At 47.9% G+C, this 24,215-nt stretch overlaps 1 protein-coding gene across 1 annotated transcript in view; it reads right to left on the bottom strand.

Annotated features, from left to right (window-relative positions):
* LOC144104976 (solute carrier family 22 member 7-like) overlaps positions 1–24,215 on the bottom strand; it is a 180,015-nt gene that overhangs the window by 128,957 nt on the left and 26,843 nt on the right. Inside the window, exon 3 of the mRNA XM_077638201.1 lies at positions 11,797–12,104. Within this exon, the coding sequence (XP_077494327.1) occupies positions 11,797–12,104 (308 nt within the window). The remainder of the gene's footprint in view (positions 1–11,796; positions 12,105–24,215) is intronic.

A 24,215-nucleotide genomic window follows, 5' to 3' on the forward strand; every position in this document is an offset into this window, starting at 1 on the left:
GAATACAGATGCCGAAGTGACCTTTTTAAAATGTCATTTTCCCCCAAAACAATTTCAGAATGGAACAAGTCGCCGGAGGAAGTAGTGCCCATACTATCAAATGATTCATTTTATTTCATGCTGTGAAAATTTTTTTGTTATTTTCATGTATAATAATTCCGTGTGCTTTCTACCTGAATGCTATCTTTTTTTGTAACCACCTGCACGCGGTGGTATTTGTGTACTTTTTCTTTTTCAGCCCCCCCCCCCCCCCCCACTGTAATGCCAGACAATGGCACTCTGGGTATGATGATAAATAAATAAACATTTGGTAGTGAAGATTGATGCACACTGTGGCAGCCTTACTATTTGGCTGCAGTTCCCTTGTACTACTCCACTTCCAACGTAAACATCAGTTTTTGAGCCATCTGTATAAAAAGCTGTGCAGTTACTGTATTTTTCCTCGAGTGCAAAAAATTCTTATGATATATGCTTTTGTGGAGTTTGCTTTTTGATGAAATGTGTAAGAGTGAGATCATAGATTTCCGGGAAATTGTAAAATGGCGGCAGTGGATCTCGACTTCCAGAAATGCCAAGCAATGTGTCTGGTACGCTGAGTTTTTGGCACATCTCTTCAAAATGCAAGAGGAGTGACCTGGTACTTTGCGGTTTGTTGCTAAACAGTATTCTGGATGGGCACTTTGCGGCTATTTGGTGACAGATGTGAACGGATTTTTAGAATGTACGAGCATGTGAGAATCGCTCTTCTGTCTGTAAGTGACGGTTCGTTGGTTTCAACATAAAGAATGTTTATAGGTGACGGCCTGTAAGCACCAGTTGAAAGCCGTAAACCTAAATTGTGCACTGGGTCGAGTCGTTTCCAGTAAGATGGCCTTGCTGAACCATACACACTATACTGCCATAGTATAAGCAGGATCGTACCACAGAGCGGAAAATTTTTAGAATGTTTGCCCTGTCAGAACCCCAGTGTTTACGTGAAAGGACTTTGAGTATGTTCAGAGATCTAGAAGCTTTCTTTTGGAGGATGTTTATGTGTGGTAGGCATGTAAGCTTTTTGTCAAAATTTATCCCCAGAAATTTGTGCTCATCTTTGACTGGTCGTGTGACTCCATTTAGATACAGGGAGGGATCAGTGCGCAGTCGTCTTCTAAGTGATAAAAGAACAGCTACTGCCTTTTGCGTACAAAACTTGAAACCATATTTATCTGCACATGTTATTAGTTTATTTACTGTAAGCTTTATTTGCCTCTCACACGATGTAACGCTAGAGGATGCGCAAGCAATCTGGAGATCGTCGACATAGACTGAGTACGTGATGGATTTTGAAATTATTTTGCTAAGGAATAATTTTTACTATAAAAAGCGCAGTATGCCAAACCTCCATGTCGTCTCAGAGGCTTTCTCTAAATCGAAAAAGACCGCAATGCAGTGTTGCCTGTGTATTAATGCTTCTCGGACTGAGTTCTCTAGGCGGACTAGATGGTCGGTTGCAGAGCATGCCTTTTTGAACCCACACTGATGGATTTCAAGAAGATCACGGGATTGTATAAGGAACATTAATCTAATGTTAAGGACACTTTCAAAGGATTTGGCAAGTACGCTTGTTAGGGCTATAGGCCTGTAATTGCCAGGGGAGGTAGGTACCTTTCCCGGTTTCAACAATGGTAGAATAATGGCTTTTTTCCAAGCCCTGATCTCCCCTGATACCAATATTTTGTTAAAAATTTTCAGAAGCGAGTATACAGCGGGTTCGGACAGATTGGCGAGCATTTTGTAGTGAATATCATCTGGTCTTGGCGCAGTCTGTTTACCGGAAGACAGTATGCTGTTAATTTCCTGTAGTGAAAATGGGCTATTATATGCATCGTGAGCACTGCCCACAGTCGGCAGTCTTTGTTTTCCGATTCTAATTTGATATTTTAAAAATTATTCTGTATAGTGAGAGGAACTAGATACAGTGGAATAATGTTCACCTAATATGTATGCTTGCTCTTTTCTATTTGTCTGTACACCAGGGGCTGTCAGAAGAGGAACCGTGAACGTAGAGTAGCGACCATTTAGTTTGTGTACTGCCTCCCACATTTTTTTCGATGAGACTTGGCTGTTCGTCGAGGAAATGAAAATCTTGCCAAGACGATTTTTTGGCACTTTGACGTACGTACCGCGCTTTAGCTCTCGCTTTTTAAAAGTTTATAATGTTTTCCTGCATGGGGTATCTGCGAAATATACCCCAAGCTTTATTTCGTTTTTTTTTTTTTGCTTCTTTGCAATCCCGTGTGCAACAATTACACTTTATGGTTTCGTCGTACTATTCCTGAAGATTGCGGGATAGCCCAGTGTACGGCAGCAAGAATACAATTTATGAACTTTTCATTTATTTCATTTAAATTAAGTATTTCTAAAGCAATATTTTCTAACGTGATTTCTGTTCAAAAAAGTTGCGTCTGATGAAGTGACTGATGATGGGGAAGACAAGCATATTTCGACAGGGAGATGATGGCTTCCATATGGGTTGTCTAAAACATCCCATTTAAAATCGCTAAAAAGTGATGGACAGCTAAAAGACAAATCTAAAATGCTCATTTTTCCTGAACTAGGAGAGCAATAAGTAGGTTTTACCGGTGTTCAATAAAGAACTATTGTTGGAAAGTATAAAACCCTCTGATATGACCTCTGCTATCAGTTTTCACACTGCCCTGAAAATAACAGTGTGCATTAAAATCTCCAACTATTGGGTATCGCTCCAGTAGCTGTTCTAAAGGTTCCCTAGTTTATGTTGTGCTACTTCGAGGTGTGGTCCAAGATATATACAACAAAGCGTAATGGTTTTGTAAGCAACCACAGTAGCTGCTACGGCTTCAAATCTAGTTTTCAGTTTGAGCTCTCGAGCTGCTACTCCAGGTTGCACAACGATGGCTGCGCCTCCCGAGAGTCTGCTCGCCCCCTCTCGATCACGGCAGAATAAAGTATATTTCTTTACCGCACTTGTGTGCTGAGGACCTAAATTGGTTTCCTGCACACATAAAGCAATGGGAGAAATTGTGTTTAGAATGTCCTTTATGTGATTATAGTTATTTATGAGTTCTCTGCAGTTCCATGTATTATGAAAGCCATATTAATGATGTGTGTTTCTGAAGATAAAACTAGATTAACTAGTACTTGGCCCCGTGACTCGGGGCCTCAAATTTTTTTATCGATCTAAGGAGCTTCACCGTTCGTCCGACGTGAACGGCACGGGGCTGCCTTGGGTCGTGTCCATCGCCTCTGCAAAGACGCTGGACGACCGTGCTGAAGGCACGTTGACTTTCGAGTAAGACCTCGACCTGTGGGAAGAGGTCTTGAGGCCCACCGACCCGCGGTCTACGAGGCCTCCTTTGAGGTTGGCGGAGTAGTGTTAGCTACTTCATTCGGGAGCGCGGATGGCCCCGCCACAGGCTGAGTGTGGCCTGGGCAGGTACCGAAGCCTGATGTGGTGTGCCGCACCCACGCTCCACAACATCGGTAAGGTTTGTTTTTGCAGTGAAGGAGAACCTGTTTCAGCGCATCGCCTTCTTGCTTCTTTGCAAGAAATGTTTTCAGTTCTTTTCACCGCGATTATTTTTTTCTTTCTTCCAGGATGGACACGCCCTGCAGTATGCGGCATGGTCGCCTTCACAGTTTGCAGAGCGTGGCGCACAGTCACATTCATCAGAAGAGTGATCCTTCGAAGCGCATTTCACGCACGTTTTTCGACCGCGGCAACTCTGTGAGCCTTGGCCGAACCTCTGGCAATTGAAGCATCTGCGAGGGTTGGGTATATATGGTCGTACATTGATTTTCAGGTATCCCACTTCAATGGTTTCGGGCAATGTGCTGGTGTCGCAGCATCATGCGTTTAGTGTCTATTGTTATCATTCCTTATCTTGATTCGGTGTACATCTATTACATCTTGGTCAGTAAGCCCTTCAAGCATTTCTTTCTCAGAAAGGTGGACAAAATCAATTTCAGAGATAACGCCTCGCACAGTATACAGAGACCGGTGTGGCATGACAGAGAAAGGGATGTACGATGGGTACAATGGTTGCAAGTTTTGTGTGTTGTACGCTGTCGCGCAGTTCGAGAACGATCGCCGCTAGCCAATTTTGACACTTTATAGCCAATGCCCAAGGCATCCGTCAAACATTTTGAGACTTGGAATGGGGATATGAGTTGTTTTTTTATCCTCTGTTTCACTATGGACAACATGGAATTTGGAAATGTTACCTTTCTCTTCCGAAAAAAAGTCTGCATCGTTCTGCCTTCTTTTGAGAGAGCAATCAGGTTTGGAAAGGAGGGGAGCCATAAAAAAATTTAGTTTTTCGGTCATGATGCCAGCCACCCACCATGGAGTCCAACAAGGGAACGGGGCAGGAACTTGAAAGCAAACCATGCCCACGCCAGCTGTACGCCTCAACTATAACCAAATATGACGCAACTCAGGGTAGTTGGCCACACAAGGTTAACCCTCGCCGCCAGGAAAAAAGGGAAATCTAAGAGGGAATAGGAGACAGGAGAGTTGTGAGAAAGAAGACAGGAAAGTGAGAGATGAAGGAGAGGATAGGAAAAGGCGACTGCCGATTTCCCCCGGTCGGGTCAGGCCGGAAGTGCCGTCTACAGGAAGCTGGGGCCAAAGTGGTGTGTTGCCTCCGCCGAGGGGCCTTAAAGGTCCAAACGCTCGGCATTGGCTCAACCACCAGGATCCCCTTTTCCCCGGACACGGCAATGCCACGCACAGCTAGGCGCGGGTGCTCGGGTCCGTGGTGATGCAGTGTTCACCATCATCCCCCTGCGGGGATGTATCTGCGGATGCTCGGGAACCCGTGGTGTCGCCACTCACCAACGCCTGCACAATGCAGACGGCCCCCTGCGGGGTGACTGTGTTGTCTCCCTCACAATTAATAATCCATCCGACCAGCCAGCATTCCAAAACGATCTAACCTGTAGTTGAGATCCCCTTCCGGTGGCGATGACGCCAATTGAGATCCTGTGTCGACTGCGCCAGTTGAGTTTCAACTTCCTGTGGCGATGAGAGGAAACTACTTGATGATGAAATCGGGGTTTCTTGATGACCCGGTGGTTCTACTCGCAAACATTCACATTACTCAAGGAAAGGAGAAGGTTAACTGTTTATTTACAACATAGGTAAAAATACGAGAAGAAACAAAGCAAGGAGAAAACTATTTACATGACTAAATCGTGGATCAGACGAATTCAGCCCCCGCTCAACCCAGAGCGCTTGGTTTTAAACCCTCTGTCTCCGCCCTTAGCGGGGACAGCAACCAATAAGATAACAAACGACCCATCTCGCCAATCAGTGGTTAGGGAAAGGAAAACAAGGTCCGCCCACTGATCAGAGATTGGGGAAAAAGGTCTGATTAAAACATTTGGGAAGGAGGTTTCAAATAACTACACAAACAACACAAATGCGACTTCCGTTCCCACGCCACCCACGGCACCACAGACGCTAGAAACATGTGCCGACGAGGCGATGACTCAGGTTGTTGACAGCAACAAAGAGAACACAGTCGTTAAGGGAAGTAGACAGTCGTTACAGGAATAGTGGGCTTCCGGTCACTCGGCTAATATCTCGTGCGCCCCCGAAACCTCGTCAACCCCTTAACAACCACATGTCGTTAGCTGTACTTGGTTCGCGTTTTTCCCGGCGGGTCATCCCCGTGACGGCGCGGCGTAAACGAGGACGTCGGCCGCACAAAGGGGAGGTAGGGACGGGACGGGTTCCTTTGTTGGGGACTTCCGACCCCACTGGAGCCGCTTTCCTTGCGAACACAAGATCAACGAGTTCGCGGAAAGGTCAGCGAACTCCACACCTGTATAGAAGATCTCAGAGAAACCAGCGCAAAAAGAACAACGGACAAGAAACAAGGAGGCCGACAAGGACAAAAGCGCTGATATTGTCCGGCGTCTCTGGCTTCGGAGTAGAACTAACCAATTTCTATAAACCTTTGGGTGTAACCTTGACCCAAGGGCTAACCTGGAATTCACATGTCACCACCATTATATCATCAGCTAACAAAACCCTTGGTTTCTTGAGAGGTCATTTCCACTATTCATCGCCAGATGTTAAGCTTCCTGCCTACAAGTCCATGAATTGAACAAAACTAGGATATGCATCCCCCATTTGGGGCCCTAATCAAATCTATTTGTTAACATCACTAGAATCGCTACAGAACCGAGCCATTGGATTTGTAGCACCCTCTCTTGGGCGGCGCCGACAACTCGGCTAGCGCGCGCCACCCTGCGAAGAGAATAAAGACGGCACCTGGTCGTGGCTCGTGCAGCCACGGCTGGCAGTTCTGTTCTGGTGTCGGCTCGTAGCAGTGGCCTCGTTTCCTTCGCTCCTGAGGCGTTAAGCCTACATTGGTGACCTGGGACGAGCAATTACCGATCCCGCAACATCCACGCAGCAGGATTCGCGTCCGCAGCAAGTCTCGTCGCTGCAGGTTCGCCTTCCACCTATCTGGCCCCAGAACCCGCAAGTTTGGTTCCACCAGGTTGAGGCGAAATTTTGCCTAGCCCGCATCACGTCGGAGACGACGCGCTACTACCATGTTGCCTCAAGCCTGCCTCCTGACGTTGCCGGTGAGCTCGCCGACGTTCTCTCCGCCCCCATGGGTGCTACACCGTATCAGCACCTGAAAACCAAGGTGCTGGAGAGATTTATGCCGTCGGACCGCACCCGCCTCCAGCAGCTCCTTACCGGGGAAGACCTTGGCGACCGGCGCCCCTCCCAGCTTCTGCGCCGCATGCAACAGCTTCTCGGGGAGCGCGACATCCCCAACCACTCAGCGTTGCTTCGAGAGCTTTTCCTCCAACACCTTCCCCAGCCCATCCGCCTCGTCCTTGCGGCGGCCGGTGACGTCACCCTCGACCGCCTGGCTGAGCTCACAGATAACGTTCATGAGACCACCTCCCCGTCCGTCACTGCTGTTTTGCCGCCAAGAGAACCAGCGATTTCGCGCCTTGAGGCCCGTCTCGAGGAGCTTGCCGCCTCAGTCGCCGCACTCCGGGGCCGACCTCTGGAGACCCGTCCGTCTCGTCTTGATCATCGCGCTCTTTCGCGCTCACGTCAAGCTCGGAGTCCCAGCCCCATCTCTCTGCTGGTACCACAGGCGTTTTCGCCACCGGGCCACGAAGTGTATACCGCCGTGTTCGTGGCCGGGAAACGCCCGCCGGGATCACTAACGGCGGCGTGTGGTTCCCCAGTCATTCGAGCCGCCTGTTCATGGTCACTGACAAGTTCTCCGGCACCCGGTTTCTTATCGACACGGGCGCGGAAATCAGCGTGGTTCCACTGACTAAGGCAGATCGTTCCAAGCCATCAGGACTGTCACTCCGTGCTGCCAACGCCTCGTCTATACCCACGTATGGGCTACGATCTCTCACCCTCGACTTCGGCCTACGCCGCACTTTTCGATGGGTCTTCGTCATCGCAGACGGGGTTCGCCCGATCATCGGCTCAGACTCCCTCTCCTACTTCGACTTAGACGTCAGCGTGCAGCATCGTCGCCTTACCGACGGTCTGACTCATCTCTCCATCTCGGGAGTCTCGTCCGACCTTGCTCCCATGGGCATTCGCACGCTGATACCTTCCTCTCAGTTCGAAAAAGTGTTGGCGGATTTCCCGGAGCTCACTAAGCCATGCAACCTCACTCAGGCGCCTAAACACACTGTGACACACCGCATCGTCACCCGGGTTCCACCCGCAGCTGCTCAACCGCGCCGCTTGTTTTGAGACCATCTAGCTATCGCCAAACGTGAGTTTGACCACATGCTGGAGCTCGGCATTATACGCCCGTCGTCCAGCGCGTGGGCGTCTCCGCTGCATCTAGTGTCCAAGCGTGATCCCGGTGACTGGCGTCCCTGCGGCGACTATCGGGCGTTGAATGCCAATACTGTCCACGACAGCTATCCGCTGCCCTACATCCAGGACTTTACATTGCGCCTCGCCGGCTGCGCCATTTTTAGCAAAGTTGACCTGGTTAAGGCGTATCACCAAATTCCCATTGAACCCGCCGACATACCTAAGACCGCCATCACGACGCCTTTTGGTTTGTTTGAGTACGTCCGGATGCCTTTTGGACTACGCAATTCGGCTCAAACCTTCCAGTGGTTCATGGCTGAGGTCACGCGGGGCCTACCGAGTGTGTTAGCGTACCTTGACGATGTCCTCATCGCCAGCCTTACACCTCATGATCATGAGCAAGACCTACGTGCTTTGTTCAAGCGTCTACAGCACTACGGCCTGGTTGTGAATGCCTACAAGTGTGTTTTCGATGCTTCTGAGCTCGAGTTTTTGCGTCATCACATATCCTCAGTGGGTATCCGCCCTCTCGCGTCCCACGTCCAGACCATCGAGAATTTTCCCCTGCCCACAACCCTGCGCCTCCTGCGACAATTCCTGGGGCTGGTGAATTTCTCCCGCCGCTTTATCCCGCACTGTGCAGAGCTACTTCGCCCCCTCACCGACCTCCTCCGGTCAACCGCTGGCCCGTCCTCCGCAATCTCTTGGTCATCAGAAGCCCAGGCCGCCTTTACTGCCGCGAAGCAAGCAGTCGCTAACGTCGTGCTTCTAGTCCATCCGCGCAACGACGCCCCTACGAAATTGATGGTGGATGCCTCCAGCGTGGCCATCGGAGCCGTCTTACAGCAGTACATTAACTCCGAGTGGAGACCATTGTCTTTTTACTCTCGGAAGCTACTTCCTGCTGAGACCCGCTACAGCGTCTTCGGTCGAGAGCTCCTAGCCATCTACTCCGCTATCCAGCACTTTCGGCATTTTGTAGAAGGATGCAAGTTTCACGTGCTAACCGATCATAAACCGCTGGCATATGTGTTCCGGACCAACTAATCGAAGTACGTGTCACGTGAACTCCGTCACGCACGTTCGTCAGCTCGCTTATATCTCGGAGTTTACTACCGACATCCGGCATGTGAAAGGTGCAGCCAACACCACCGCTGACGCCCTCTCTCGTATAGTCGCGGTAGACGCTCCATCTTCCACCGTCGACTGGGCCGCATTCTCTTCTGCCCAGCAGGATGACGATGAGCTCGCCGCTTTTCGAGCGAACCCTCGTTCTCTCCGATTACGGCTTGTGCCTCATCCTTGCTCGCCTGAGCCCTTGTGGTGCGATGTTTCAACGGACTTTCCTCGCCCTTTTGTTCCGGCTTCACTACTTCGCCCTATCTTCCATTCTCTCCATGACATATGCCATCCAGGCATTCGGGCTACTCAGCGCCTTCTCACCCAGCGCTATGTTTGGCCCGGAATCAACGCTGATGTGCATGCTTGGACGCGCCGGTGCCTACCCTGTCAGTCGACCCAAGATCTGTCGACATACCAAGACACCTTCCCAAGCCTTTCTACCCCCTGGCCGTCGTTTCGACCATGTTCATCTCGACATCGTGGGCCCTCTACCCATCTCTCGAGGCTACCGCTATATCTTGACCATAGTCGACCGCTTCACTCGCTGGCCGGAGGCAGTCCTTATTCCTGACATCACCGCAGAGACTGTTTCGCGCGCCTTCATTTCTGCGTGGGTATCTCGATTTGGTTGTCCTGGCACTGTGACAACCGACCGTGGACGCCAGTTTGAGTCCTCCCTGTTTGCTTCCCTTAATAATATTCTCGGCGCCAGGCATTGCCGTACCACTGCGTATCACCCGTGTGCTAACGGCATGGTGGAACGCCTTCACCGCCAATTGAAGGCCGCCCTCGCTGCCCGCCTCAATTGCGCCTCCTGGGTCGACTCCTTGCCCCTTGTGCTGCTTGGTCTCAGGGCCGTCATCCGAGAAGACTTACAGCGCTCAGCTGCAGAGCTCGTGTATGGAAGTGCTTTGCGTCTTCCAGGCGACTTCTTTACATCCCAGCAGCTTCCAGCCCAGCCCCAAGAATTCCCCCAACCCCTGCTGGACTGCGTTAAAGACCTCCGGCCTACTCCCCCACGTCCGTCCCGCCACCATACCATTTTCGTACACCCCGACCTGGCCACTTCGACCCACGTTTTTGTGCGCCGCGACGCTGTCCGAGCTCCGCTCACACCGGCTTACGACGGACCTTTCCGCGTTCTCCGCCGCACCCCGAAAACCGTCACCATCCTCCAAAACGGCCGCGAAGAGACCGTCAGTCTAGACCGCCTTAAACCGGCTTACATGGAGACCGCCCTGGAACGACTCCCAGCGCCGTCTGACCTAGTGCTCCAGTGCCATCGCCGGCCCTCCGTCCGTTCCGACTTCCAGTCTAGGCGGGGGGCCCTGTAGCACCCTCTCTTGGGCGGCGCCGACAACCCGGCTAGCGCGCGCCACCCTGCGAAGAGAATAAAGACGGCACCTGGTCGTGGCTCGTGCAGCCACGGCTGGCAGTTCTGTTCCGGTGTCGGCTCGTAGCAGTGGTCTCATTTTCTTCGCTCCCGAGGCGTTAAGCCTACAGATTCATTCATTCATGCCATTCATACGATATCAGCATATCATCTCTGAAAGCTAAGTTCGGTCAAACAAATCTTGCTTGTCGTCGTCTAATCGCCAGTATGTGCTTGTTTCATAAGTTCTTTTTACGGCTCACTTTGTATACCACTCGACATCAGCCCAGCGGCACTCATCGTGAGGAGCAAACCCGCTCAATGGCAACCATGACGAAAACAGTCGGTGCGTGGAAAGGAAGGAAACCGAGCAAAGATTACACAATTAGCCTGCGCAAAACCAAACAAAAACGACCTAGTGAAACGCTAATTATTTCGGAAAAATAGACACAGAAGGCGTGCTGACACACTCATCTGACTCCAATCCCAGGATGGCAACAGCCCTGGCAATTTCCCTTTCCAACTGCCCATTTCTTCTTCCTATGATCTCTGTGCGATTCAGCTTAGGAAAGCAGCCTTTACAACTGCGACAGTGAACGGGGAGGGAGGTTCTCCGGGCGTACTCAAGGAACGCGCATGGTATTGTAAACGAATGTTTAAACATCTGCCAGTTTGGCCGGTATAAAATCGACCACAGCTAAGGGGAATCTCATAAACCACCCCAGTTGCACATGAGACATACTTCTTCGAATGCCTCATGCCGCAAGCTACATGCGTTGAAGTCTGCTTCCTCACCAAATTGAAGAGTTTTGAAAACTTGCAGGGCGCAGACATGACCACGTCAACGCCGTATCTGCCTGATATCTTCTTACGGTTATGGGAAATCTTATGAAGATATGGTAAGACTACATACTTATTTCGGCTCCCCGGCTCATGGAAAAAGGTGCCCTCTTGATCAGTCTTGCAAAAATTTTTGCGCAGTGATTTGGCCACATATCTCCTCGAGCGGTACATCAACCGACGCGTAAGGACCGTGCTACATACAATCTGCACTCTCGCCACACTCTCCCTCCTCCTAACCACCCTCTGATTGCGCACTGCAAAGGGGAAGCAAAGCCCAGGGAACGGCCTTTTGCCTGCTGTGGTAGTGTTCGCAGCAAGCATACGATCTGATGCGACCAATCTGTGTCAAGAATGTTTTGCTTTTGCAATATTCGTCATCCTATTGCGTCTTTCAATTTGACTTCGCCGTCACTTTCCTTTCACGCGGAGGCTTCTGCAAGGTGGTGGTAGATGATATGTGGAGGTGTATTTAGTCTTGTACATGATGTTGCACTACTGATAAAAATTCGCACCTCCCACACACAATGAGGATTTCTATATAAAGAGGACACTAGCGTAAATAGAGTAAGAAAAATAAGGCATGCAATTCTTTCAGTCACCCATGGAAAAGTGTAGGGACCTGAGCAAGGAAGGCGACGCTGCCTACGTAGATGGGCGCGAGCACAGTGGGCCAGCACACGGCCAGAGCGCAGAATGGTGATCGGGGTCCGGGTTGCGTGGACTCGAAGAGCAAAATGAACGAAATGACCTCCATGGCGCTGCCAGCGGCCGCCGACAGGGAGCGCAGCACCAGGTACCACTCCGCTGAGGCAGCCAGGCATGTCGCCACTCCCGAGCCCACGAGAACCACCAGAGCAAGCAGAAGAACCGGCCGCCGCCCCAGCATGTCCGACGCGACGCCCGCACATGGGACGACCACTGCGCTAGCTGCATTTTGGGCAAAGGAAAGACGGGCGGGTAACCGTTATATAGGGTCTACTTAAGTGAAAGAACAAATACTGTTTGCTTTACTTGACATTTATTCGCCCTTAAGAGATGAGAGGCCGTACAAGCTTTATAAACGGTGGGCCGTACCACATACAAAAACGACGTACACTTTAAGCTGCAGTACTACTCTGCGGTGTCTGTCGCCTAGCGTGTTTTTTTTTTGTCCCTTGGGCTCAAATCTTTCAGGTGAAATGGAGACATTGAATAACCGCGCAAAAAGGACGGGACAAGAGAGAAGAAACACACGAGACAAACGCAGGCTTTGCGCAGTTATTCATTGTTTCCATAATGTCGTACCAACTAGCCCCTCACCGCACTCTTCTAGAAGCGGGGGACGCTGCGTAAGCACCAAGAGTTCCCATCTTTGAAACTGGGATTCAATTCAAAAAGCTAATTCGCAGCGGCTCTGCGAGTTAAAATGGTTGCTGGGATGTGTATGTTGCTAATGCACAGGGGGCAGGGGCCAGGAACCCAGGGGGCAGCACTCGCGGTAACACAGGCAGCGCCGCCAGTGGGCGCCGGAGCAAGTGCGTCGGGATTGTCGCAGCCACCTGAGTTGGAGAGGCCGTGGGAAAGTTTTCAGGATGGTTGCAGTGGTTTGGTGCCGTTTTGGGCTATTCAGAGAAGCATAGCGACGGATAAACAGTACGGGAACAACAAGGCACACCCACGAGCCCTGCCTGTATGCTGGAAGTTTTAATGCGAAAGCTTTATATCCCTCGCCGTCAAAGAAACCCGACGTCCAGAATTAGAGGAGTCTCAAAACCCACGTGACCAGGCAATGAAACAAAATTTCTTCCGAAGAGGCGGAAAATTGAACCCAGGAATTTTAGATCGCGAAGCGAGCACTGCTTTCTTCTTGGCGAAAAAGACGAACCTTGTATGTGAGTTGCCTTACGATATAGGCTAATGGGTAGGCGTGCCATTGAAAGGAAAGAATCTTTAATGAACCTCGCAAGAGAGCTCACGATGAGAATGCCTTCGCACTCAAAGTGGAGGTACGTAAGTAGTGTTAACTGCCTTCCGTAATTTTTATTTCCTAGCGCACAAAAAAGGGCAGGCGACGAAATGATCAAGGTGCCCAAGAAGAAGATGCAAAAAAAACAAGGATGCGAGTTGGAGGCGACAAGAAAATACCATGAAAAGGGAAGTAAAAAATACAAAAGATAAATCGCGAACACCCCCATCCCCATCATATATATATCATCGACTTCATCACCATCATCATCATCATCAGCCTGACTACGCCCACTGGAGGGCGAAGGCCTCTCCCATGTCTCTCTATTTACGGTTCCCTTTGCCAGCTGCGGCCACCGCATCCCCAGAAACTTCTTCGTCTCATCCGCGCACCAAACTTTCTGCCGCCGCCGCCTACACTTGCCTTCTCATGGGATCCACTTCGTTACCTTTAAAGACCAGCGGTTATCTTGCCTTCGCATTACATTGTACATTCCCTGCCCAAGCCCATTTCTTCCTCTTGATTTCGACTAGGATGCTGTTAACCCGCGTTTGTTCACTTACCCAATCTGCCCGCTTTGGGTCTGTTAACGTTACACCTATCATTTTAATTTCCATGACTCGCTGCGTTGTCTTTAGCTTACGTTGAACTTTTTTCGTTAGCCTCCAAGTTTCTGCCTCATAGGTGAGTACTGGTAGTACACATCTTTTGTACACTTTTCTCTTGAGGTATATCGGTGAACTGCCATTCATGATCTGGGACAACCTGCCAAATGCGCTCCAGCCCATTGTTATTTTTCTAGTTATTTCCACCTTGCAAACCTTAACCTCACAAAGGCGGAAGGTGAACTGGGAGCCATTTTATGGAAAGTTTTCAAGACGGGCTTTTGGCCTCCCCATATGTACCTCCGGTGCGAAACTGAATGTTCTGGGCCCGTCCAACTCCTCGCTGAACAAAAACAAGCCCAATTCCTGGCCAAGAAAGAACGCCTTCTGCAGGCCTAAACCGGATGCGCCTCACGCTCCAGGCTGAGGTACCGCAGGACAGCATCCACAAGATCAAGGAGACCATTGTCAGTCTCACCCACGGCCCATACTACGGCACATACACCCATAACTCCATCAAGGCTTGAGAGAGGCACGGGCCCTAAAAACCTATGGAACATTAATCGCTGGCCAACTAGACTACACCTGCGTAGACGTGCGTTAACGTGAGAAGTTTGGCTAGTCGGCGCGTATTCATGGTTAACGAGCGCAAAAAAAAAACTAGCGCTTGTATTGTGTGGTGTAGGAACAGCGCTAAGAACAGGACAGAAGTCAAACATGGAAGCACAGGGACGGGCGCTGACTATCAACTGAATCTTTATTTCGGAGCACAAACATATATAAGGTGGCACAGCAAGGGGGTACAATCAGGTATGCGCGGTCACATGGAAACAGTGAATAGTCACGTCAAATAATGAATTTAGACATCTGAGGCTGAGAAGGACGGAAGGGAAGAGGCGATATAACAGAAAAAACCGATAAAAAACTGCACGGTGTAGAGGGCCGTCACGCGAACTAAGAACAAACAGATGAAGGATTGAACAGGATGCGAAAGTATGGCGAAAAAATGGGTTTATAAATGTTTAAAACTCGTGGAAACGATAGTGAAAGAATAAAACCATTAAAAACAATAAAAATTGCTGTGTGCGGCTAAAAACATGTAAAGAGGGTGTTCAACATTTCTCAAGTTTAACAGAAGCCAAAAATTAAAAAGATTAAAAAGTTTTTTGAAGGCAGTCAACGAAAAACGCCAAAAACCAAAGCACCATGAACCCCAAAGAACAAGAGAGAGGGGAAAAAATGTCTGCTAGAACACAAATACCCCGAGTTAAGTCACCTCTCAAAAGGTATGCCCAGCTGCCTTTAAGAACGTCAATTCTTTCTCAGAAAGGCAGATGGACGGAGTGCTCCCACAGCAGTCCTTGGCACGCCGGATTTCGATGGCTTCGATTATTTCTCTAGATAAGCGATCCCGTCCTTTGCCAATGATCGCGCACCCGTCGTAAACAGGGGTGCAGGTGTCGTAATTACACTTTTTGCAATGTTTTGCAAGGTTCCCGGTGATAGCTACCCTGCTCATATTATTGTGGTGTTCTTGTAGCATGGTGTTTATACATCTCCCCGTTTGGCCTATGTATTTCTTTCCGCAGGACAGGGGAACTGAACATACAACACCTGTGGCGCATGAAACGTGGGGATTGCCATGCGTCTGCCCACAGCCACGAGGAACTCTACTACGATTAACTCTCTTGCAGAGTGAGGAGAGCTTATGGGGTGCCGAAAACACCACGTCCGTGCCTGCTCGTTTGCCAACTTTTTTCAGGCTATGGCTGACGTTGTGCAGGTAGGGTATAACGACAAATTTTTGCGGTCGTTTCCATTGGGTGCTGGTGGACGTTGTTCCCGCCGTTTCTTATTGAGGCATTCTGCTACTGCTATAATGAGCTGCAAGGGGTAGCACGCAGCATGGAGGCGCCCTATCTGTTTATGAAGACTTTCTTGAAGCAGATTCTCACAGGATTTCTGAAGGGCGTTGCTGATGCACAGGCTGATGATGCCTCGCTTTACTAACTTGGTATGGGCAGACGCAAATGGAAGAAGTGGCTTTTTGCCTCGCGGCTCGTAGGCCCAGGAGGTATGTGTGGCGGAAAAATGTAGCCGTAGGTCAAGAAATCTTATTGAGTTACTTTCCGGAAGGTCGGATGTCAGTGAAAGGGGATGCAAACACTGGTGAAACAGAGATAGCACATCGGGAACCGCAGTTTCGAAAGCTTCTTCGCTGCATTTTAAAAGGACGGGATCGCTTATCTACAGAAGTAATCGAAGCCATCGAAATCCGGCGTGCCAAGGGCTGCTGTGTGAGCACTCCGTCCATCTGCCTTTCTGAGAAAGAATTGATGTTCTTAAAGGCAGCAGAGCATACCTTTTGAGAGGTGACTTAACTCAGGGTATTTGTGTTCTAGCAGACATTTTTTCCCCTTTCTCTTGTTCTTTGGGGTTCATGGTGCTTTGGTTTTTGGCGTTTTTCGTTGACTGCCTTCAAAAAACTTTTTAGTCTTTTTAACTTTTGGCCCTTGTTAAACTTGAGAAATGTTGAACGCCCTCTTTACATGTTTTTAGCCGCACACAGCAATTGTTATTGTTTTTAATGGTTTTATTCTTTCACTATCGTTTCCACGAGTTTTAAACCTTTATAAACCCATTTTTTCGCCATGCTTTCTCATCCTGTTTAATCCTTCATCTGTTTGTTCTTAGTTCGCGTGACTGCCCTCTACACCGTGCAGTTTTTTATCGGTTTTAGTCTGTTATATCGCCTCTTCCCTTCCGTACTTCTCAGCCTCAGATGTCTAAATTCATTATTTGACGTGACTATTCACTGTTTCCATGTGACCGCGCATACCTGATTGTACCGCCTTGCTGCCACCTTATATATGTTTGTGCTCCGAAATAAAGATTCAGTTGATAGTCAGCGCCCGTCCCTGTTCTTCCATGTTTGACTTCTGTCCTGTTAGCGCTGTTCCTACACCATGCAATACCAACTAGCCCGTCAACTCACTCTCCTAAACTTCATTTCTTGTTTCTCGGGCTCTGTCGACTGTCTCATCTCGGATCCTAGTCTTCTGGTCTCAGTCGCTGCTCTTGCAGTTTGCCGGTCCCGGACTTTATCCTTTTGCATCCGCCACAAGTTTCTTCCCCCTGACGTTTTGGGTATGTTCGGTGGTTTCGCCCCGTCAGCCGGACACAGAAATCGAATCCAGAAGCTACTAAGGTCGGAGTGGCAAAGGCAATCCCGGCTCTACAAAGAAGCATTGTTTCTTCGGTTAAACTCCAGCCAAGCATCTTATGGAACGAGGAACGAATGCGCTCGGATTCTCGACAGCACGGTGGAATTTCTTTGGCATCAACATTTGCTGCAACTTCGAGCCTGGCTACCAAAGAGGCACACGGGTACCCGGAATCCTGTGCACACGGTTGGTGATGTTGACCTGCCGGACGACGTGCGCAATGTTCTCAGCCAGGGACCAAAATTCGCGGTGGAACCTAAAAAGTCACCACTGGAACTTCTAAGCCTTGTGCGACAAGTAGGACAACGAGCTCCTGACTCCGACAAGGACCGGTGCATTTCCGAGGGCGTTGACGTCCTGGTCAAGCACAGAGCCATCTCTCAAGAAGCTTCCGGTGCATCGGACCGTGTCCTTTCTTCGAAGCCACGAACTTTCCCTGGTCCCTTCTGACAAGGAAGGCGGGTTTACTGTGCTTACATCTGGAGAATACAATGCGAGAGCCACCAGTGCCCTTGAGACGGTCTTTGACAGGAAGGACGTCGTCAACCTCTCCAAGGTAAAGAGACAAGCCATGCGCCTATGCAAAACCGCCAAACTTGACACGTTAGCAAGTGCCTTAAATTCTACGCACCGTTTGACCGGAAATGCCTTCTTTTCTGCAAAAACCCATAAGACAGGTTACCCTTTTAGGGTAATAGTTTCTGAGAAAGATTCATGGCAGAAGCCAATAGCCAGCTTTATTAAAGACAGGCTAAAATTATTAACGATTGACGACCCTTTTGTGGTTGACGGTTCTGAGCAAATTATAGAATTCCTAAGCATCCATCATGATGACAACCTTAAAGGGATCTCAATTGATATAAAAAGATCTATATTATTCATTGCCGCACCAGCAATTAATGGAATGCATCGAAGAAGCCATTGACAACCATGGCGTAGTCAGCTTCCAGAACCGAATTGGGGTTTCTGTCAATGACTTTCTGCGTATCGTGGACTATTATTTGAAATCTTCCTTTGTTTCATAGAATGACCAGACCTATAACCAGAAGAAAGGTGTGTGTATAGGCTCATGTGCCGCGCCCGTCCTTAGCGAGCTGTTTCTTGCCCACTATGACAGGTTGCTGCCCAGCAGACTTCCCGGCACGAGCGTAGTAAAAGTCTTCAGATTTGTAGATAACTAACTCGTCCTTTTAAAATGCAGCGAAGAAGCTTTCGAAACTGCGGTTCCCGATGTGCTATCTCTGTTTGACCAGTGTTTGCATCCCCTTTCACTGACATCCGAACTTCCGGAAAGTAACTCAATAAGATTTCTTGACCTACGGCTACATTTTTCCGCCACACATACCTGCTGGGCCTACGAGCCGTGAGGTAAAAAGCCACTTCTTCCATTTGCGTCTGCCTATACCAAGTTAGTAAAGCGAGGCATCATCAGCCTGTGCCTCAGCAACGCCCTTCAGAAATCCTGTAAGAATCTGCTTCAAGAAAGTCTTCATAAACAGATAGGGCGCCTCCATGCTGCGTGCTACCCCTTGCAGCTCATTATAGCAGTAGCAGAATGCCTCAATAAGAAACGACGGGAACAACGTCCACCAGCACCCAATGGAAACGACCGCAAAAAAGTTGTCGTTATACCCTACCTGCACAACGTCAGCCATAGCCTGAAAAAAGTTGGCAAACGAGCAGGCACGGACGTGGTGTTTTCGGCACCCCATAAGCTCTCCTCACTCTGCAAGAGAGTTAACAGTAGTAGGGTTCCTCGTGGCTGTGGGCAGACGCATGGCTATCCCCACGTTTCATGCGCCACAGGTGGTGTATATTCAGTTCCCCTGTCCTGCGGAAAGAAATACATAGGCCAAACGGGGAGATGTATAAACACCAGGCTACAAGAACACCACAATAATATGAGCAGGGTAGCTATCACCGGGAACCTTGCAAAACATTGCAAAAAGTGTAGTCACGACACCTGCACCCCCTGTTTACGACGGGTGCGCGATCATTGGCAAAGGACGGGATCGCTTATCTAGAGAAATAATCGAAGCCATCGAAATCCGGCGTGCCAAGGACTGCTGTGTGAGCACTCCGTCCATCTGCCTTTTTGAGAAAGAATTGATGTTCTTAAAGGCAGCTGGGCATACCTTTTGAGAGGTGACTTAACTCAGGGTATTTGTGTTCTAGCAGACATTTTTTTCCCCTCTCTCTTCTTTGGGGTTCATGGTGCTTTGGCTTCTGGCGTTTTTCGTTGACTGCCTTCAAAAAACTTAGTTTATAATTTTTGGCCCCTGTTAAACTTGAGAAATGTTGAACGCCCTCTTTACATGTTTTTAGCCGCATACAGCAATTTTTATTGTTTTTAATGGTTTTATTCTTTCACTATCGTTTCCACGAGTTTTAAACTTTTATAAACCCATTTTTTCGCCATACTTTCGCATCCTGTTTAATCCTTCATCTGTTTGTTTTTAGCGTGACGGCCCTCTACATCGTGCAGTTTTTTATCGTTTTTTTTCTTTTATATCGCCTCTTCCCTTCCGTCCTTCTCAGCCTCAGATGTCTAAATTCATTATTTGACGTGACTATTCACTGCTTCCATGTGACCGCGCATACCTGATTGTACCCCCTTGCTGCCACCTTATATATGTTTGTGCTCCGAAATAAAGATTCAGTTGATAGTCAGCGCCCGTCCCTGTGCTTCCATGTTTGACTTCTGTCCTGTTCTTAGCGCTGTTCCTACACCATGCAATACCAACTAGCCCGTCAACTCGCTCTCCTAAGCTTGTATTGTGTTGTCGTGTTCTCCTCTGACGTCTTTGTCTTTTTTTTTTCACTCGATAACCGTGAATACGTAATGTGGCGGGCTAACCAAACCACGCCGCGATAGAGTCAGCAATGTACTCGTTTTACCAGGGCCGACGTGATTGAAGCCGAGGTGGTTTCCATTGCTTGGCCATTGCTTGCCACGCATACTTTGAAATAAGGCTCAGATACGGAGATCTGTCGGAACTACCCAAGCGGTAATTTATTTATTTATTTATTTATTTATTTATTGATACTGCGATCTTTTACAAGACCTTCGCAGGGGTGGGCACACAATACATAAATTCTGGAAACAACAAAAACGACCTCAGGAACAAGCAAACAATCAAGAACAATTGATCAACAATTTAAGATCAAGAAACAATGAAACATAGAAATGTAGCGGTACGACATTATAAAAAAAGTTAAAGGTGGCTTTCAAACCTTTTTAGTGAAGTTTGGGTTACTGCATCATTAGTTAGATTATTCCAGTCTTTAATCGTTCTGGGGAAAAAAGAGTACTTAAAGGTGTTATTTCGTGCGTTTAATGGTGTTACTGTAAAATCATGGCGTTGTCTTGTGTTGTACCCTGAGGAGAACGATATAATATTGGATGTGTCAATATTGTACTGACCTTTGATTAACTGAAATAAAAATTTTAGACGACAGATGCGATTTCTATGAGAGACTGGAAGCAAACCACTTTGATTAAGAAGTGCAGTGATAGATGTGCGGTTATATGAATTGTAAATAAACCGTGCTGCTTTCTTTCGGACTCTGTCTAATTTAGCAATGTTAGATTTAGTGAAAGGATCCCAGATTATGACGGCATATTCTAACATAGGGCAAATAATAGTGTTATACGAAAGTGAACGTACACTGGGGGGGCCGAGCTTCAGAGCACGCCGGAGGAAAAATAGTTTGCGTAGGGCATTAGCTGTAACGTTGTCAATGTGCTCTGTCCAGGAGAGGTTATTGCAGATCCGCAGACCTAGGTATTTGTAAGTATTCACTTGAGAGAGAACTTTGTTTTTAGCAGTATAGTTAAACAAAAGAGGCTTCTTTTTCTGGGTTATACGCATGAACACTGTTTTATCATAATTAACGCACATTTGCCATTGGTCACACCATGTTATTATCTTAGTGAAATCGTTATTTAACCGTACTTGGTCCTCAGTAGTAGTAATCTTTTCATATAATACACAATCGTCAGCATATAATCTAACAGAAACTGAGATGTTATCGACAATGTCATTAATAAAAATCAAGAAGAGGAGTGGCCCAAGAACAGATCCTTGGGGAACGCCGGAATCAACAGGAACTGGAGGGGAAGGGGAATTATTTACTACTACAAACTGACGACGGTTTCTTAAGTAGGCTGTAATCCATGCAAGTAATTTGTCATTTTTTAGTACATTACCTAATTTGTGAAGAAGTTTGTTATGCGAAACTTTATCAAATGCTTTTTTAAAGTCCATAAATATAGCGTCAGTCTGCTTTCCTTTATTTATTGCCTGCGCAAAATCATGTATAGTTTGTACTAGCTGAGTGGCAGTGGAAAATCCTCGTCTGAAGCCATGCTGTGCATTAGTTAGAAAATTGTTTTGTTCAAGAAAATCTGCTATATGTTTATGAATGATGTGTTCCAAGACCTTGCATGCTGTAGATGTTAACGATATCGGACGGTAATTCTGAATAGATGCTTTGTCTCCAGTTTTGTGAATTGGTTTGATTCTTGCCGTTCTCCAGTCATCCGGTAATGATCCTTCATTTAGTGATTTGTTAAATAAGATGCATAAGTACTTGGCACACCATTCTGCATAACGCTTCAGGAATGCGTTGGGAATGTCATCTGGTCCGGGAGATTTTTTTACATCAAGCTTCAATAATAAATTGAGAACACCTGCCTCGGAAATCACAACATCAGGAATTGAAGGCAAATTCACGGAATAGCAGGGAAGAGAGCTGTCATCCTGCGTAAACACCGATTTGAAGTAGTCATTGAAAGCCGTGGACACCAAAGCATCATCACGCTCACATATTCCATTTACTTTGAAAGTATCATGAGATCGTGAAGCTGGAGTTATCTGCCTCCAGAATTTCTCAGGGCATGTTTTAATGAAGGTAGGTAGCTGAGTAGAAAAGTACTTTTCCTTGTCATGGGCAATCAGCTGTTTGAGTTTTTCTGTTTGTTCATCAATGATCGTTTGGGAATAGTTTCCTGCTTTTAACCTTTTTTTCATTCTTTTTCACCGCAGGACAGCTTCCGAAGTACTGAAGCAAGGAGGCACAAGCTCAGAACGACATATCATTGGCTCCAGAACACGTGGCACTCATCGCGGGAACCAAATCGCTGACATCGCAGCTCGCGGCCACACTAACCGAGCAGCGGTCGATTAAGTGCGAACCGATCCAATGTCGCAAACATAGGGCGGCATACCGGAGCATCTCAGGAGCACAGGAAGCGTTTCCACATGAAAAAATAAGCAGGGAGCAGTCGGTCCACTGGAGGAAACTGCAATCAAAACGTTTTTATTCTTAATAAAACCTAACAATCCATATCTAGAGACACATTTCTTTAGCACGGAGGCTGATCAACACTATACCACACAACCTGGAGCAGTATGAAAATCAAAGCAGCTCCATACACAAAATCCCACAACGAAGCACTGCGAGGCCGCGCTGTCCAGCGAAGGCATACCCAACGAAGTCAGGCAGGTCGATCGGGCATGTGCTGCTGCCGTGACTGACGGAGCCCTGGACCCGGCCGCTGGACTCGATCGACGTCGAATACTGTCGGAAGTTCGCAAAGTTTTTCAATCCCTCATTCACTCCACACAGATTTGACATGAGGAACTAAAGTTTTCAAATAAGTGTTCGAAATTTGTTCTAAATCTAATTTCTCTCTCCTCAATAACTTGATGACAACGAGCAGATAGAAAATAGAAATAAAAGATACAAAATGTCGCAGGTGCACATACAGAGCTTTTCAAGCCTGGATAGGTTGAAATAGATTCGACAGAACTTTTCTACTTTACGGTTTATGGTTTATGGCGGTTTAACGTCCCAAAGCAACTCAGGCTATGAGGGACGTCGTAGTGAAGGGATCCGGTTATTTCGGCTTCCTTGAATTATTTCACGTCCGCTGACATCGCATAGTACACGGGCCTCTAGAATTTCGCCTCCATCGAAATTCAACCGCCGCGATCGAACCCGCGTCTTTTGGGGCAGCAGCCGAGAGCCATAACCACTGAGGCACCGCGGTGGCTTTTTCCTACTGCACGGAGCAGACGTCTACCACAGAGTAGTTCCAAACCAAATCATTCATTTACTGCAGAAATGCTGATTAGAAAATGATGGTCAACTGCGACAAAAGGATTTGGTCTAAAGCATACGATAGTGTAGTCAAGCGTGGATCCCACACCACACTCGCATATTAAAGAGTGCATCTTATATGTGTTAGGTGCAAACGCTCTTTTACACTCACTTGGGTCTTTGCAAAACTTCACCAGAAGAATTTTGAACATTGTGAATGCTTTGCCTATTATATGTTCAACATGAGTTCTGCATGTAAGATGCTGTCTGAAATACACACCGAGGAACTTCCGGAGGTAGGGCTGGGATCAACCAGGCAGACCTCTCCACTTTCATTAAAGTCTTTCCCCTCCTCCTCGCCAAAATCTCCAGAAACGCTGTCATTGACAGGAATCTAACAACACTAATTGTTCACGTTAAGTTTATTACAGCGCAGTTTGAATTGAGAGCATTGGGTTTGTATAAAATCTGCAAGGTTTTTTCCTTGCCTGACGAATTGGACGAGATTAATCGTCACGTTTAACGATACGCTTAATGAAAAGAGATTGTCTCGGTATCAAAGACAACTTAGCTACGATTCGTCTACTACTAGTATGCAAGAGGCCAGTTCAGTTGACAGTTTCTCTTATCGTCAGCCTGACTACGCCCACTGCAGAGCAAGGCCTCCCCATTGCATGTCTAATAAATCCAGTCCATTGCCAGCTGCGGCCACTGTACCTCCGTAACGTTCTTAATCTCATCCGCCCACCTAACTCTCTGCCGCCTAAGCCAGCCACAAGGGCGTCTACAAAGCGGGAGGAAGAATTTCTAGACTTCTGTGAGCGAAGGAGACGCACTTAGCCAATGGTTCAAAGATCGAAAAGAAAAAGGAAAGAACGCTGCCGAGGAAGTGGAGGAGGAATAATGGGTGCGGAAGGAAAAGGGAGCTGAAAAGAAGTGAAAAGAAAATACAGCCGAGCCCACTTATAACAAACTTGACAGTCACACCGATTGCTCTCGCAGTATCCGAAGTTCGTACACCTAAATATTGTCGCCCGACCAAAGCCCTATTATGCGCGCTAAAGGACGCTGTGTTAATTGTGCGCAATCCTGTTTGTCTATTTCTGGTCACCTTATTTGTTTAAAACATCTGGTCGATGCTTCTTTGAGAAGGTAGTAG

This window comes from Amblyomma americanum, chromosome 9, assembly GCF_052857255.1.
Source record: "Amblyomma americanum isolate KBUSLIRL-KWMA chromosome 9, ASM5285725v1, whole genome shotgun sequence".
NCBI classification, from domain to species: Eukaryota; Metazoa; Arthropoda; class Arachnida; order Ixodida; family Ixodidae; genus Amblyomma; species Amblyomma americanum.